The sequence below is a fragment of the Rhineura floridana genome, chromosome 3 (genome assembly GCF_030035675.1).
Source record: "Rhineura floridana isolate rRhiFlo1 chromosome 3, rRhiFlo1.hap2, whole genome shotgun sequence".
Taxonomy (NCBI): Eukaryota; Metazoa; Chordata; class Lepidosauria; order Squamata; family Rhineuridae; genus Rhineura; species Rhineura floridana.
The window spans coordinates 41,447,044-41,462,833 of record NC_084482.1 but is presented as its reverse complement, the minus strand read 5'-3'; the positions used below and the strand labels follow the sequence as shown (position 1 = coordinate 41,462,833).

General features: G+C 40.1%; 1 protein-coding gene across 1 annotated transcript in view; it reads right to left on the bottom strand.

The window, feature by feature from the left end:
* Positions 1-2,607: 2,607 nt before the first annotated feature.
* The window catches only part of MILR1 (mast cell immunoglobulin like receptor 1), a 35,280-nt gene continuing 22,097 nt past the window's right edge, over positions 2,608-15,790 (bottom strand). The window contains exons 4-7 of the mRNA XM_061621771.1: positions 11,375-11,458; positions 5,336-5,401; positions 3,533-3,592; positions 2,608-2,767 (exon numbers count right to left, since the gene is read on the bottom strand). Of these exons, the coding sequence (XP_061477755.1) occupies positions 3,537-3,592; positions 5,336-5,401; positions 11,375-11,458 (206 nt within the window). The 3' untranslated portion in view covers positions 2,608-2,767; positions 3,533-3,536. The remainder of the gene's footprint in view (positions 2,768-3,532; positions 3,593-5,335; positions 5,402-11,374; positions 11,459-15,790) is intronic.

Here is a 15,790-nt window from a genome sequence, read left to right as displayed (position 1 = left end):
ATTGTATTTACTGTATTTTATTGAAATTTGATATGTACGTCGCCTAGAGTGGCTTCGGCCAGATAGGTGACCTAAAAATTAAAAAATTAAATTTACATTAAATTTACATTTACAAGTCATAATCATGAAAGCTAGGAAAACAATTTCTTTTTCCAGTACACTATTCTGTTCACTAAGGGGCTCTCTTTCAACATGACATAAGAAGATACAGGAATACCCTGCATTCACGTACACAATGGGTCCAGAGTGAATACGTAAATCAAAAATGTACTTACAGTGAAGCACTACCTTTTTATCTGCCATTAAATTGCATAGCCAAATGTGTTTGAACGGGGAAACGGCAGCTGCAGGAGCCCTCTTAAGAAGGAGGGAAGGAAAGTAAAAAAAAAAAAAAACACCGCCACCTGGAAAGAAACGAAGCTGGCGGCAAAAGATGAGAAGGCTCCCAGCCCAGGCTCGTCTCGGGGGAACGGCAGCCGCCGGAGCCCTCAACAGGGCTGAGGAGGGGAGAGGTAAAAAATCCCCCAACAAACGCCCCAGACAAAACAAAATCGTGAGAGAGAGGAGGGAACGAGGAAAAGGGAATAATGGGTTCAGTCCCACACAATCACTCATAAATCTTAGCTATAATGCTACACTACTAAAATTTAAACAGTTAAGTGTCCATTCTTGCGAAGTCAGTGTACGTAAACGGGAATGGTGCTACTGTAAATATGTCCGTACTCTCGAGTGTCTGTATATTGAAGGTCCGTATAGCGGGGTATTCCTGTAGATGAGACAAAACTATCTACAGTGCCTTGCAAAAGTAATCAGACCCCTGACCAATGCTCTCATATTCTGAATTACAAATGGTACATTAAAATTTTGTTCTGTGTGATATTTTATTTTAAAACATAAATTCAAAATCAATTATTGTAAGGTGACATTTTTATGTTGGGAAATGTTTGTAAGAAACTTAAAAAACTGAAACATGTTGCTTGCATAAGTATTCAACCCCTGTGCTGTGGAAGCTCCCAGTTTACACAGATGAAAGAAATTGCCCTATCGAGGACACAATTACCTTACCATTGGCCTCCACCTGGGAACCATTAAAGTTGTTGTCATATTGTCTTGATAAAACCCCCGCTATTGAAGGATCATTGATCAGGCTGTGGATCTGAAGGAAAATGAAGACCAAAGAGCATTCTACAGAAGTGATAGATAATGTAATACAAATGCATGGAGAAGGAAAAGGGTACAAAATAATATCCAAGTGTTTGGATACCCCAGTAAGCACAGCTGGATCAATAATCAGGAAGTGGAAGCTGCATCACACCACCCAGGCATTGCCAACAAAAGGCTGCCCCTCAAAACTCAGTGCTCAAACAAGGAGACTTGTCAGAGAAGCCACAGAAGCCAGCAGTCACTTTGAAGGAGCTACAGATTTCAGTGGCAATCACTTTGAAGGAGTTCAGTGGCTGGGAGTGGCGTAATGGTGCACCAGCCAACCATATCAAGAGCTCTGCATAACTGGCCTGTAAGGGAGGATTGCAAGAAAGGAGCCGTTACTCAAAAAGAACCATCTGAAAGCAAGTCTGGAGTTTGCCAGAAAGCATGAGAGTGCCCTAGCTGAAATGTGGGAAAAGGTTTTGTGGTCAGATGAGACCAAGATAGAGCTTTTTAGCCAAAGCTCAAAGCGCTATGGATGGTGCAAACCTACCACTGCCCATGCCTCAAGACACACCATCCCTAGAGTGAAGTATGGTGGTGGAAGCATCATGCTGTGGGATGCTTCTCATCAGCAGGGACTGAGCATCTTGTTAAAATGGAAGAATGGATGGAGCAAAACAGGGAAATACTGCAAGAGAACCTGCTTTAATCCATTAAAACACTGAACCTTGGGAGGAAATTCACTTTTCAGCAGGACAATGACCCCAAACACAAGGGCAAAGCAACATTGGAGTGGCTCAAGAACAAAAAGGTGAATGTCCTCCAGTGGCCCAGTCAAAGTCCTGATCTCAATCTCATTGAGAATCTGTGGCACTCGTTGAAAATCGCAGTCCACAAGCGACATCCAACCAACCTGGAGCATTTGGTTTTGAGTTTTACTGTTTCAAAATAAAATATCATACAGAACAAAATTACAATGTACCATTGGTAACTCAGTAATATGAGAGCATTGGTCAGGGATCTGTAAGGCACTGTAAATGGAAAGCCACAGCTTTGATTTCATAATAATGTTACAGAACAATATCTAATGTAAGGAGTGGGCAAGCGAAGGTAAACTGATCTTTGGATGCTGCCACTTTGGAACCTTCCAGACGTGAGAAGATGTACATTTGTCACAGCTTAGTTACATTTTCATACAGAAAGGATTAGTGAATTGTTGCTCAATACATTTGTCCTTTTCTGCAGTAGAAACAGGCATGGATGACTTGTGTGCAGTGCAGCCACTGCCATCTGAGCATGGGTCATCCTAAACATGTGGTTAGTCAAATTAATTCCTCCCTTTCTAAGATAAACATATAAATGGCATTCTCATAAACTTGAATATATACTAGTTTAAGTGTCCCCAGGTCTATATACAGAATCATTTTTTATTATATTTGAATTGGGGGAGGGGGGGAGACTATGAAGAAATGGACTGAAGTTGCTGTCCTTTACGTTGTTGCTGCTGTGTCAGTCTTAATGGAATTTGAATAAAAACTGAACAGCAGATTGGGGAGTCCAGAGTCTGCTGTGTCATCTCAGCTGTAGTATCTTGAGAGAATTATATCAGACTAGAGTCCTGTAAAGACACAAAACAGGGTCATGGGTTTTTTTTAATGATTATAAAGCCACTATAAAACAGACAGATTTAGATTAGTTGGCAGCTTCCTGTTGCCTGGGTAATCTGATCAATGCAGGAAAGGTGAGTATTGTATGTTTTTCATAATGAGATTAGGTTGGGGTATTGTAAAGAATGGCTGCAAGACATATCTTGATTGTAAGATATATTATCTGAAATAACTGAGAAAATAAAGATGTCACTGCTGCCTCTACATTCACAGAGGATAGGAGCATACCACTCTTCATTTATGGTCCCTTCCTACACACCATATATGGAGTTGTTACCTCAAATATTGCATAGCATTAGAAACTGGTTTTGGAGATATTACTTGAGCCTCCATCTTATATGCTTCCTCCCTTTGCATGTTCTGAATCCCTCCATTTTGGCATCCAAGCTATGGTTTGTGCATGTCCTCCAAACCACAGTTATAAAGCATAGTTTGGGTCTGATGATTTGCAATATAAAAGTTAGTAGTACTGCAGAGTGCAGAAGGAAATGGTAGCAAGTAAGCCCAAGGGTTGTTAATCTCATATGTATGAATTGTGAAGTTAATAAAAATAAAATAAAAACAAGTACTGGATATCCCAGTTGTTGACTAGTTGTCTGGCACTAAAAAAACCCTATGTCTGTCCTCTACAGGCAGAGACATGAACAAAATGAGCCTAATCAAAGACCCAAAAGAAGAAAACCTTTGTCATGTAAATCCCGAACAAGTCAATGTACCTTTTTATCTTTGGATAACAACTTCTGTGTACTCCACAGCACTATTGTCATCAAGGATCACTAGAGTAAATCAAATACATTTAATGGATAACTTTTACAAAACTTTTTTTAAATTATGTAAAGTTGACTCTAAATAATAATATTTGCATCTTAGTCATAATAGTTTGCATCTTAGTCATAACAGCATATCCTGCCATTGCAGAACTATGTCATAATATCATTCATGTGATAATTTAAGGAAGGAGTATAGTTAGAAATTTTGGGAGGGGACCTTCAACTTTATCTGATCTAAACTTGCAAAAAGTGAGGTGCACTCCAGTGGCACTGGCCATGTGCATTCTCCACTACTACTTATGTCAGTTGTGGATTGCAGCTTGTACGTTTAAGTATTTGCATTTTTTAAAAACAAACAAACATTTTTTGCCATCACAAGATGAGCCAGAAAGTTGTTTGCAATATGTGCCTGAAAGAGCATTTTGTGTGTGTTTTCCCTCACATATTTACAGTGGCAACTTCTATTTATAAATGCTCAGAAAAAGGATATGTAAAATGTTACCTTTTTCCAATAGGGCCACAATTCCTTAGAGTTCTGTTACCTGTCCTGTTACCAGAGTACTGCATCTTGTTAGGTACCAGTTTGGAGGAGTCATCATAATAATACTGCAGCCCTAAGCAGAGTATCAGATGTGCTACTATAAAGTTCTCCATAAACAAATAAGTGCAAGAATATGAACATACCTCAATGTCACAGCAGCTAACTCTGTAACTTGCCATCAAGTAGTAGGACGCATGTAGTGAGTGCAAATTTGAAGTATTATACTATGTTAATGTTAAAATATTTTACAGTACACTCCTATATAGGTCTACTGAGAAGCAGGTTCCACTGAGTTCAATAGGGCTTACTTCCAGTATAAGATTGCAGCCGATGATTGCAACCACTACACACCTGGGACTAAGTCCCATTGAACCCCATGGAGTTTACTTCTGTGTAGACGTGTATTGGATTGCAGCCTTAGGCTGTTTCTTTAGGACAGGGATGGGGAACCTGTGGTCCTCCAGATGTTGTTGCATTCCAACTCCTATCAGCCCCAGCCAGCATAGGCAGTGGTCAGGGAAGATGCAAGCTGTAGTCCCACAACATCTGGAGGGCCACAGTTTTCCCATCCTTGCTTTAGGACAAGGTCCTTCTGGATATTTTCAAACAAATTATGTATATATTACTATCCTCAGTAATGTGGATGTAATAAGTAGCAAGTCATAACAACTGTTAGATATTTTATTATCTTGTCTCAAATTTAAAATTATAACTTAATATTTGGGGGATGAGAGAGATAACTATTACTGCGTTTCATTATTTTATGATGTCTTTAAGGTTGTAAACAAAGCTAGATGTTTTGCCCATTTTCAATTTCCTTTTCTGAAATGAAAGTCTGGGGAATTTTAGAAATGTTCTCTTTTTGACTGGAGGATAAAATATTGGGTGAATTTGGACATAACAGGAAACCACATAGTATGATTTATTCTTAACTATTGTACATGAGTTGCATGCTGGTGCAAGAGTTTCTGCTTCATTCCTTCCTTCTCTATGGGGAAATGAACCATGAAGTAGCTGGCTTAGCATTATGTCTGAAGGAGCTTTGATTTCCTAGCCATAGTTTGTTTGGAATGCAACAAGCCATGAGCACTTGTTTGGACATAATATACTTTGATTTTGGTCAAATCATCCTGCTTATAAAGACATAGTACAGCCGTTTATATTCAGTCTAGTTTTGTTTCATTTACAGAATGTAAGATAGACTTTACCATTTCTGCAGTCTTCCTTCTTGGTGTTAAATTTCAATTTGCAATATGTAATGTTTTCTTCATATACTGAATAGAATGCAAGAAAGAATAAATAAGGGAAAAGATGAGTTAAAGTGCATTTTGGACCTTCAAAAGCATCTATGTCTTGGGTTTTGCTGGTTAGGGCTGATGCTCAACCAATACCTGGAGGATCACAGGTTAACTACCCCAGTAAAGAAACACTATATGATTCTAATAGGAATGCGAAGAAAATTGTGCTGATCCACCTGTTTCATTTATTGATAGAGCTTCTACCGGAAGCCAAGCAATCTTCACAAATCCAAAATATTTATGGGAATATGGGAAGGTGCCTTATGTCAAATCAGCTCATTGGTCTGTCTTGCTTAGTATTATTTGCGCTGACTTGCAGTGGCTCTCCAGAATTTCAGTCAGGATTGTTTACCATCCCTAACTGGTGATGCTAGGGATTGAATATGGGGTTTTTTTTGCATGGGTTCTCCCACAGAGCTATGATCCTTACCTCTATACCACTTCATAGTAATGCTCTTAAAGTGGTTCCCAGGAACCTGATATTCTTGTACCGTTTCAATAATGGTCTACTCACTCTTTTAATTCTTTTTTTTAAAAAATACCTTTCCTTGTGCTGTATATAGGTGAAAAAATGTCAAGAGATACCTGACAGCCCTCTAACACCATTAATGTTGAAAAAGCTGGGAGAGATCACTGATTTTTCTGACATCCCATTTGAAGCTTGAAAATAATGCTCACATCCTCTAGGATGCACACCTTAATGTGGCAAGGGGGTTTGAGAATGTCGAAGAAGCTGAGAGCAATGCTGTCAGGAATCTAGACCAAGAAGCTAGACTCCTAGCAGGGGCTCCCAAGGCAGAATGGTCAAAGCTGAGATACCAGACTAAGATGCATCTAGACTCGGAGGAAGGCAATGGTAAACCACCTCTGAATACCTCTTACCACATAAACCCTATGAACAGAGTATCCAAAATGCATCATGAGATAGTGCTGGAAGATGAGACTCCCAGGTCAGAAGGCACTCAACAAGCTACTGGGGAAGAACAAAGGACAAGTACGAGTAGCGCTGTGACTAATGACGCAGCTGGGTCAAAGCCGAAAGGAAGCCCAAAGGCTGATGCGCACTGATGCAAAAGGAGAGAAGCATGAACAGTTGTGAGACCTTTGTTGAAAAAGCCCTCCCTGGACCCCTTAAACATGGATAACTACCGGCCAGTGTCCAATATTCCATTCTTGGGTAAGGTAATAAAGCTTGTGGTGGCCTCTCAGCTCCAGGGATTCCTGGATGAAACGGAGTATCTAGTTCCATTTCGATCTGGTTTCAGGCCTGGGTATGGGACGGAGATGACTTTGGTCGCCTTGGTGGATGACCTACGCAGAGAACTGGACAGGGGGAGTATGTCCCTGTTGGTTCTGCTGGACCTCTCAGTGGCTTTCGATACCATCAACCATGGTATCCTCCTGGACCGCCTAGCTGGGATGGGACTTGGGGGCACTGTTTTGCAGTGGCTCCGATCCTTCCTGGAGGGGCAAACCCAGAAGGTGGTATTGGGGGACTCCTGTTCGACTCCTTGGCTGCTGGCCTGTGGAGTCCCTCAGGGCTCAGTTTTGTCCCCTATGTTATTTAACATCTACATGAAACCACTGGGAGAGGTTGTTCGGGCGTTTGGAGTTCGGTGCCACCAGTACGCTGATGACACCCAACTCTATTTCTCCTTTCCACCTTCTTCCAAGGAAGCTGTCTTGGTTTTAAACCGGTGTCTGGCATCAGTGGTGGATTGGATGAGGGTGAACAAATTGAAGCTTAATCCAGACAAGACAGAGGTGCTCCTGGTCAGTCATAAGGCAGATCAGGGAATAGGGATACAGCCTGTGCTGGATGGGGTTATACTCCCCCTGAAGACACAGGTTCGCAGTTTGGGTGTCCTCCTGGACTCAGCTTTAAATTTGGATTCCCAGGTTTCTGCAGTGGCCAGGAGGGCTTTTGCACATTTGAGATTAGTGCGCCAACAGCGCCCGTTCCTTGACCCATCCGATTTGACCATGGTGACACATGCCTTAGTCACATCCCGTTTAGATTACTGTAACGCGCTCTACGTGGTGCTGCCTCTGAAGACTGCTCAGAAACTTCAGTTGGTACAACGTGCTGCAGCCAGAATGTTAACTGGAGCTGATTACAGGGACCATACAACTCCCATTAAAAAAGCTCCACTGGCTGCCAGTTTGTTTCCGGACACAATTCAAAGTGCTGGTGCTTACCTATAAAGCCCTATATGGCTTGGGTCCAGGCTATTTGTCAGATCGCATTGCCCTCTATGTGCCTGCCCAAACCCTGAAATCTTCAGGAGAGGCCCTTCTTTCAATACCTACATCCGCACAAGTACAACTAGTGGGAATACGAGACAGGGCCTTCTCGGTGGTGGCCCCTAGGCTTTGGAATTCCCTCCCTAGGGTCCCTGCAGTCCTTTCGCCGACAGTTAAAAACTTTCTTATTTCAGCAAGCCTTTGATTCTGAAGGCGGCCAAGGATAGGCCCAAAAGGATGTTATATTGTTCTTGCCAGTTTATTTTTTAATTATTCTGATTTTATGATTATGTTTTTTAATTATTAGAAACAGTTTAATGCTATTTTAAACTAGAGTTCATTTTTTAATTATATTTGTTTATACTTATTCATTTATGTATTATATGCTTTTATTTTTCATAGGTTTTTAATTGTATGTGTCTTTTATCTGGAAGCCGCCGTGAGTTCCAATTTGGAAAAACGGCAGGGTATAAATAAAGTTAATAAATAAAATAAATAAATGAACCAGGGAAAGTTAGAAATTGTCAAGAAAGAAATGGAACGCATCAGCATTACAATACTTTTTGAGTGAGTGAATTAAAATGGACAGGAATGGGACATTTTTAATTGGGCAACTACAAAATATTTTATTCAGGAAATAAGAAAGTAAGAAGAAACGGGGTTGCTTTTAATAGTGAGAAGTTATGTAGCAAAAGCAATTAGGAGCTATAACGCAAGGTCTGAGCGAGTTATATCAATAAGATTAAACGGGAAACCTATTAACATAACCATCATCCAAGTCTACATTCCAACGGCAAATGCAGAAGGAGAGGAATTGGAGAGATGTTACGTAGAAGTACAGGAAGAAATTGGTCACACACCAAAACAAGATGTGCTGATAATCATGGGGGACTGGAATGCACAAGTAGGGAACAGAGAAAAACTAGGAAGTGTGGGAAAATGGGGCTTAGCAGATAGAAATGAAGCATGAGAAAGACATTTAATTCTGTGAAGCCAATAATTTGTTTCTTGCAAACATTTTTTGAGCAGCCAAAAAGATAACTGTACATGTGGGCATCACCAAATGGTCAATATAGGAATCAAATTGATTATATGATTGGTAGCAGAAGATGGAGAAGTTCCATACTTTCTGTGAAAACAAGACCAGGAGCAGACTGTGGTACAGATCATGAACTGGTCGTATCAAAAATCAAACTAAAGCTAAAGAACAACAAAGCAATCATAATGCCAAAATACAATTTAAATAACATCCAAGAAAAATATAAAGATCAAATAAGGAACAAATTTGAGACTTCAAACTTAGTTGACAGAGAACCAAAAGAACTGTGGAGTGAACTCAGAGACATTATCAGGGAAGAATGCCAAAAGACAATACCTCTAGTTAAAAAGAGAAAGACCTCAATGGATGACTGAAGAAACTCTTAAAATGGTTAAAGAGAGAAGGAAAGCAAAAGCAAATAGAAACACGGTTAGAACCCGAAATGCAACAAAACAGCGACTAGTACATAGGGACAAAGAACTATTACAACAGCTATTGTATAGAAATAGAAGAGGACAACAAAAAAGGGTAGAACAAGAGCCCTATTCCAAAAGATTGGAGAAATTAAAGGGAAAGTTAAACCAAGAGTAGGGATGTTGAATAATCAACAGGGGAACACACTGACTGACCAAGAGGAAGAAAGAAGCAATACACTGAAGAACTCTATAAAAGAGATGCAAGGATGACAAGTTCCTTCATGGAGGAACCGTATGATGAAGAACCAGTCATTTTAAAATGTGGGGTGAAAGCTGCTCTTAAAATACTTGGAAGAAACAAATCACCAGGAACAGATGGCATACCAATAGAGTTGTTACAAGCTACTGAGACTGAATCTGTCCAAATTGTGACAAACATTTGTCAAGAAATATGGAAAACTAAACAATGGCCCACAGACTGGAAGTGTTCAATATGCATCCCAATTCCAATGAAAGGGGATCCCAGGGAATGCAGTAATTATTGAACTATTGCCTTATACAAGCAAGTAAAGTAATGCTTAAGATTCTACAACAAAGGCTCTTACCATATATGGAGCGAGAAATGCCAGATGTCCAAGCTGGACTTAGAAAGGGAAGAGGCACCAGATATAATATCGCAAACATACGTTGGATAATAGAACAGACCAAGTTATTTCAGAAGGGAATCACCCTGTGCTTTATAGATTACAGCAAAGCCTTTGGTTGTATAGATCATGGAAAGTATGGAATGCTTTAAAAGTAATGGGGGTGCCACAGCATCTGATTGTCATGATGTGCAGCCTATATTCTGGACAAGAGGCTACTGTAAGGACAGAATATGGAGAATATGGAGAAACCGATTGGTTCCCAATCGGAAAGGGTGTGAGACGGGTGTATTTTATCACCCTGTTTGTTTAATCTATATGCAAAACATATCATACAGAAAGCAAGATTGGACCAAGATGGAGGTGTGAAAATTGGAAAGAGAAATATCAATAATTTAAGACATGCAGACGATACCATACTACTAGCAGAAACCAGTAATGATGTGAAACGAATGCTGATGAAAGTTAAAGAGGAAAGCACAAAAGCAGGACTACAGCTGAATGTCAAGAAGACTAAAGTAATGACAACAGAAGATTTATATAACTTTAAAGTTGACAATGAGGACATTGAACTTGTCAAGGATTATCAATACCTTGGCACAGTGATTAAGCAAAATGGAGACAATAGTCAAGAAATCAGAAGAAGGCTAGGCCTGGGGAGGGCAGCTATGAGAGAACTAGAAAAGGTCCTCAAATGCAAAGATGTATCACTGAATACTAAAGTCAGGATCATTCAGACCATGATATTCCTGATCTCTATGTATGAATGTGAAAGTTGGACAGTGAAAAAAGTGGATAAGAGAAAAATCAACTTATTTGAAATGTGATGTTGGAGGAGAGTTTGCACATACCAAGACAAATAATTGGGTGTTAGAACAAATTAAACCAGAACTATCACTAGAAGCTAAAATGATGAAACTGAGGCTATTATACTTTGGACACATAATGAGAAGAGGTGAGGGCCTCCTGCAGATACCATCTTGTCAGGAGGTCCGTTCTGCACAGCATAGGAAATGGACCTTTAGTGTGGCAGCACCTACCCCGTGGAATTCCCTCCTCTTAACTATTAGACAAGTGCCATCTCTGTTATCTTTTCAGCACCTTTTGAAGACTCCTCTTTCAACAAGCCTTTTAAGTTGAGACCTATCCCAGTCTGCATCTGTGTTGGAATTGCTTTTAATATGTTTTTTTTAAAACAATGTTTTTTAACCCTTTAAAAAAGATTTTTAAACCTTTTTTAAAACATGTTTTTAAAGTTGTTTTGTTTTATTGTATTTTAAGATCTGTTTTTATGATGTTTTGATGTGTTTTTAGCACTTTTGTTTGCCGCCCTGGCCTCCTGCTGCGAGGAAGTGCAGGATATAAATCAAATAATAAATAAGACATGATTCACTAGAAAAGACAATAATGCTGGGAAAAACAGCAGGGATTAGAAAAAGAGGAAGGCCAAATAAGAGATGGATCGATTTCATAAAGGAAGCCACAGACCTGAACTTACAAGATCTGTCTAATCGACTTGAAGGCACATCACATCAAATGTCTAGGTCTGCAACAATATTTCCATATGCATACATGTTTACAGAAGTGTAAATTGCTCAGACTTTACCAGTATCATAAGTTGCACAGTTTTCTAGGCTTGGACAACTAGTTGGAACGAAATCAGTTGGTGTGCTGTCTGTAGTCAGTTTTCCTGCAAAAACAACAACACCATGTTACAGTGATAGGAGAAAAATGTGGTTCTGGTAAACACGGTCTGGTTCTCCATTGCAAAGCCTACATCCTGATCTGACCCTAAATCACGGGTGACCAATCTGTAGCCCTTGGCTTAATTTAATGCAGTTGGGGGAGCCCAGAGGAAAATAAGAACAAAAACATGTGTGTGTGTGTGCATGTCCCAAAACTGATGGAGCAATGGAAAGATGAGGGGAGGGAAGGTCTTTGAAGGTCTTTGGCAAGAGCAATATTTTTTTAACAAAAGAAAGAGTATTTTTATTGATTTAACATAAAACAATGGTCACCAATATATGAGTCTACTGCTCATTACACAAACATGGGGAACTAAAAATACAATTCCAATATAATAAATGTAAAAAATGAAATAAATAAAACAAGTTAAAATGAAAAGGAAGCTAAAGAATGTAATGGTGTTAAGGTTAAATTACATAAGATCATACAGAAGACATCAGTTTATGTTACAACACATTATAAAATCCAACATAGAATTCCAGTGTATTGGTAAGCAATTATCACAGGAATAAAGGGTAAAGGCCCCAAAGTCAAGGATCCTAAGAATCACTAGGCTGTGGATTTAAAAATACAGAAGATGCCTTATCCAAGAACATCCTTCCATAAGTAGAGGGAGGATGACAATTGGGTTCTTTTGTTGCAATAAAACTATTAAACATGAACCATTCTGTATGAAATGTGTCCTTTTTTTGCAGATCACATTTGTTTCTCAGCTGCCCAATGCTATCGCCAATACTTGATGGTCCATGCCTCTAATGAGTTACTGTCTATTTTTCCAGCAGTGAGCTACAACTATGTGAGCCACCAAAAAAAAAGGAGATTAACAAATCTTTAAAATGTATAGTGTCCACCTCCTGAAAAATTGAAAGGAGCACCATGAGTCAGTCAGGAGTTAGGAGTTGTCGCACAATAAGGCCTATTTCATGGAAGAACTTGCTCCAGAAGATCCAAATTACTGGACATGTCCACCACATATGAAAATAGGCACCTGTCTCCTCACACATCCTCCAACACATGGAGTCTATATTCTGAGTGATTCTGTTGAAAGTGTGGGGAGTCAGGTACCATCTATGGGTTAATTTAAATGAAATTTTCCTCAATTTAGCTGAGGCAGAGCAGAATGGATTTTGCTTCCAAACCCTGTTCCATTTAACAGGATCAATTCCCACTTGGAACCTGTTCCCAAATTTGGTGAAGACTACCCAGGTTTCCTATTGACTTGTCCAGTAAAATCTTATATAATCCTGACAAAAGTCCTTATCCGTGAATGAAGATTGTAAAATAAATTTCTTGGGAGTTGGGGGTCAAGTGGCTTGTTTGGCAAGAGCAATCTGTCCCTCCCCTGGTGGCCTAATGGAGAGATAGAAAGATGAATGGGAAGGAATGGTAGAAAGAGATAGGGGAAGGGGTGGCAGAGAGATAGAGAATAGGGTGGATCCTGTTCACCACTGGCTTTGGCCCTGCCCTTCCCAGGACGTGGCCCCAACAGATTGCCACCAAGGGAAAAAGGCCTTCAGAAAAAAAGGGGTTTTCTTTGTCCATGCTTTAAATAGAGGAGCCATTTCAAGACATTTGTTTGCGATAGCTATAGCCCTCTTTTGTATTCCTTCCCCCCATATGCTCAGAAGCACATGTTACCAAATGCTTCCAAGCTACACAGGAAGTGGAATGGACTGTGAAAGAGCAACCCAAATTGTGTTTGCATTTTGACAAATTTGTAGGGGAGTAGAATATCTCAGAGAGGAGGTCAGGTCTCCTGCTCTCCTGGTGCATTCACTATAGCTGCCCAATTTACCTGCTTTTTAAAGTTCGATAGATCTGTTGGCTATAGGTACATTCTTAAACCGCAAGGTTTTTTGCCTATTAGCGAATAAATATAGCACTGAAGATATTGCACATTACACTAGGCTTGTTGCCAGTGCACATGCTTGGGTTGGTTATAAGGGGGGGGATTAAAAATTATCATTATCGTTACTACTGATTAAATTTATATTGCACTGTCCCGGAGGGGGTACCTAACTATGGTGGTATCTCCACAGTTTTATACCGAAGTGAAGGGATTTTGTCTCTTTAACTCTGGTCTCCTTTCCAAGGACTCCAGCAGTATGAAACGGGGAATTATATTTTCATGTTTGTTCAGGTGTTGGGGGGGTTGGAAGGGTTCATTATGGGGATGGGTATTAATGCTTTTGCGGAGAGAAAATTAATTCTAAAAATGGTAATGCTTGAAGGGATTATATACTTTTGCGGTCTTTCTCCCTAAACACTAATCCCTGATTTATCAATTATGTCCTGGAATGTTAATGGGCTGGCGATTGTGGTCAAAATGAAACGAGTTGCTAAGTTTTTATACAAGAACAATGCAGACATTATATGTCTCCAGGAAACTTGTGGAAAAAAGGATCCAAAACTCCAGTACTTCCCTCCAGAGTGGGAACCTGGTACTCCTCCCCAGGTTCCTCTAAAGCCAGAGGAGTGGCATTATGGTTAGCCAATAGGATTGGTTATGCAGTAGATAAAATGCTCACAGATTCTGAAGCCAGATATGTGTTAGTCAAAGGCACGATTGAGGGGGTGAAATATATGCTGGGCTCAGTCTATGCCCCAAACACAGCACAGTTAAACTTCTTGACAGACTTTTTTGCCCAACTAGAATTATTCCAGGAAGGTAAATTAATACTCGGACGTGACTTAAACTTTTAGTAGTAGTAGTAGTAGTAGTTTATTGTTTTTAGCCAATGGCCATTACAATGTGAATGTTAATATAAAACATCTGGTAAAACATGCATATAAAACGTATATAAGACATTAGGAATCTATTCAATGATACTTAGATAAAACCCTGAGTTTTCAAAAACTAATTAAAATGATTATAGAAATGTTGGTATTTATTTCATTTATTCATTTGTTTAGGTTAGAATGTGCTCAGGTGAATCTCCCTTTGTTGGTAGGACTCATGTGTTTTAGGAAGGCCATTCTTATCTTTGCTGTGGCTAATGCAAACAGGGCTACCCTGTATGTGACGAATTTGTCTTTGTCTGCCAGTAGCCATCTTACCTTAAGTTCATCTGACTGGCCTTCTAATAAAGACTGAAAGGGAAAGATGAACTTTGTCCTTGGTGAGTCGTATAGAGCACAGTGTAATATATAGTGCTCCATGCCTTCTATTTGTCCTGACCCACATATGCACAATCGATCTTCTAATGGTTTTTTTGAATATCTGCCAACCAGATATTCAGTGGGCATCTGATTCAGGTAAAGGAACTTCTTATGGGGGAAAAGGTTAATTCCCGCAGGTAGTAGGCCCTTTCGTGATCTAGTTGAATTTTACCAAACCAGGTGGCAGATTTGCATTTTTTTAGGTATTCAAGGTCTTTTTGGGCATCTTTGTCGTAGGCAAGGTCCCTGATCATGCTTTCGGATATGTCCTGGGTTAGCGTGGCAGGGGAGATCGAGTAGCTAAGCATCAAACGTCTGCTACGTTGTACCCAGCCATCCCAATTCTGTAGCTCCAGGAAACATATTTTGGCTAGGTGGTGTTCTGGCATCATTGATAGCTTTTTCCAGTATATTAAGATGGATTTGTGTATGTGCGCTTTGAGGGAAGGAAGGCCTGCTTCACTCCTTAGAAGTGCACCAGGTGTGCTATGTGCTACAGACAGGAGCAGGCACAGAAAATTGTTTTGGATTATGTCGAGTTGGTCTCCGGACTGCATACCCCAAATTGCTGCTCCATACAAAAGGTGGGACATGATCTTGGCTGCAAAAACTTTTAATGTTGGTTTTATTAGGCGATGGCCCTCAGTATGGTAAAGTTTCTTTATAGGCCCTGATAAGCTGGCAGCTGAAGTTGTTATTGCCTGTAAATGGGTGCGCCACACAGTATTTTCAGAAAAATGGATGCCCAGATATTTAAATGAGCGGCATTGTTCTATCTTATGGCCATCCAGCATCCAGTTATGCTGCTCGTGCCTCTTAGCAAAGACAACTACTTTGGTCTTTTTATAGTTAATAGATAATCCTTCATTCTTGCAGTACCTTCCAAATTTAGTGAGCAGTCTTCTCAACCCCACGCAAGTTAGGGAAATGAGGGCCATGTCATCTGCATAGAGCAATACTGGAATCTTCTGTCCTCCAACAGCGGGGGGGGGGGGAGGAGGGATCAAGGACTTCCTGCGTGATATTGTTTATGTAGAGGTTGAATAAGATCGGGGCCAGTATGCAGCCTTGTTTGACGCCCCTCGAGGTGGGGATTGAGTCAGAGAGAAAGCCTGCC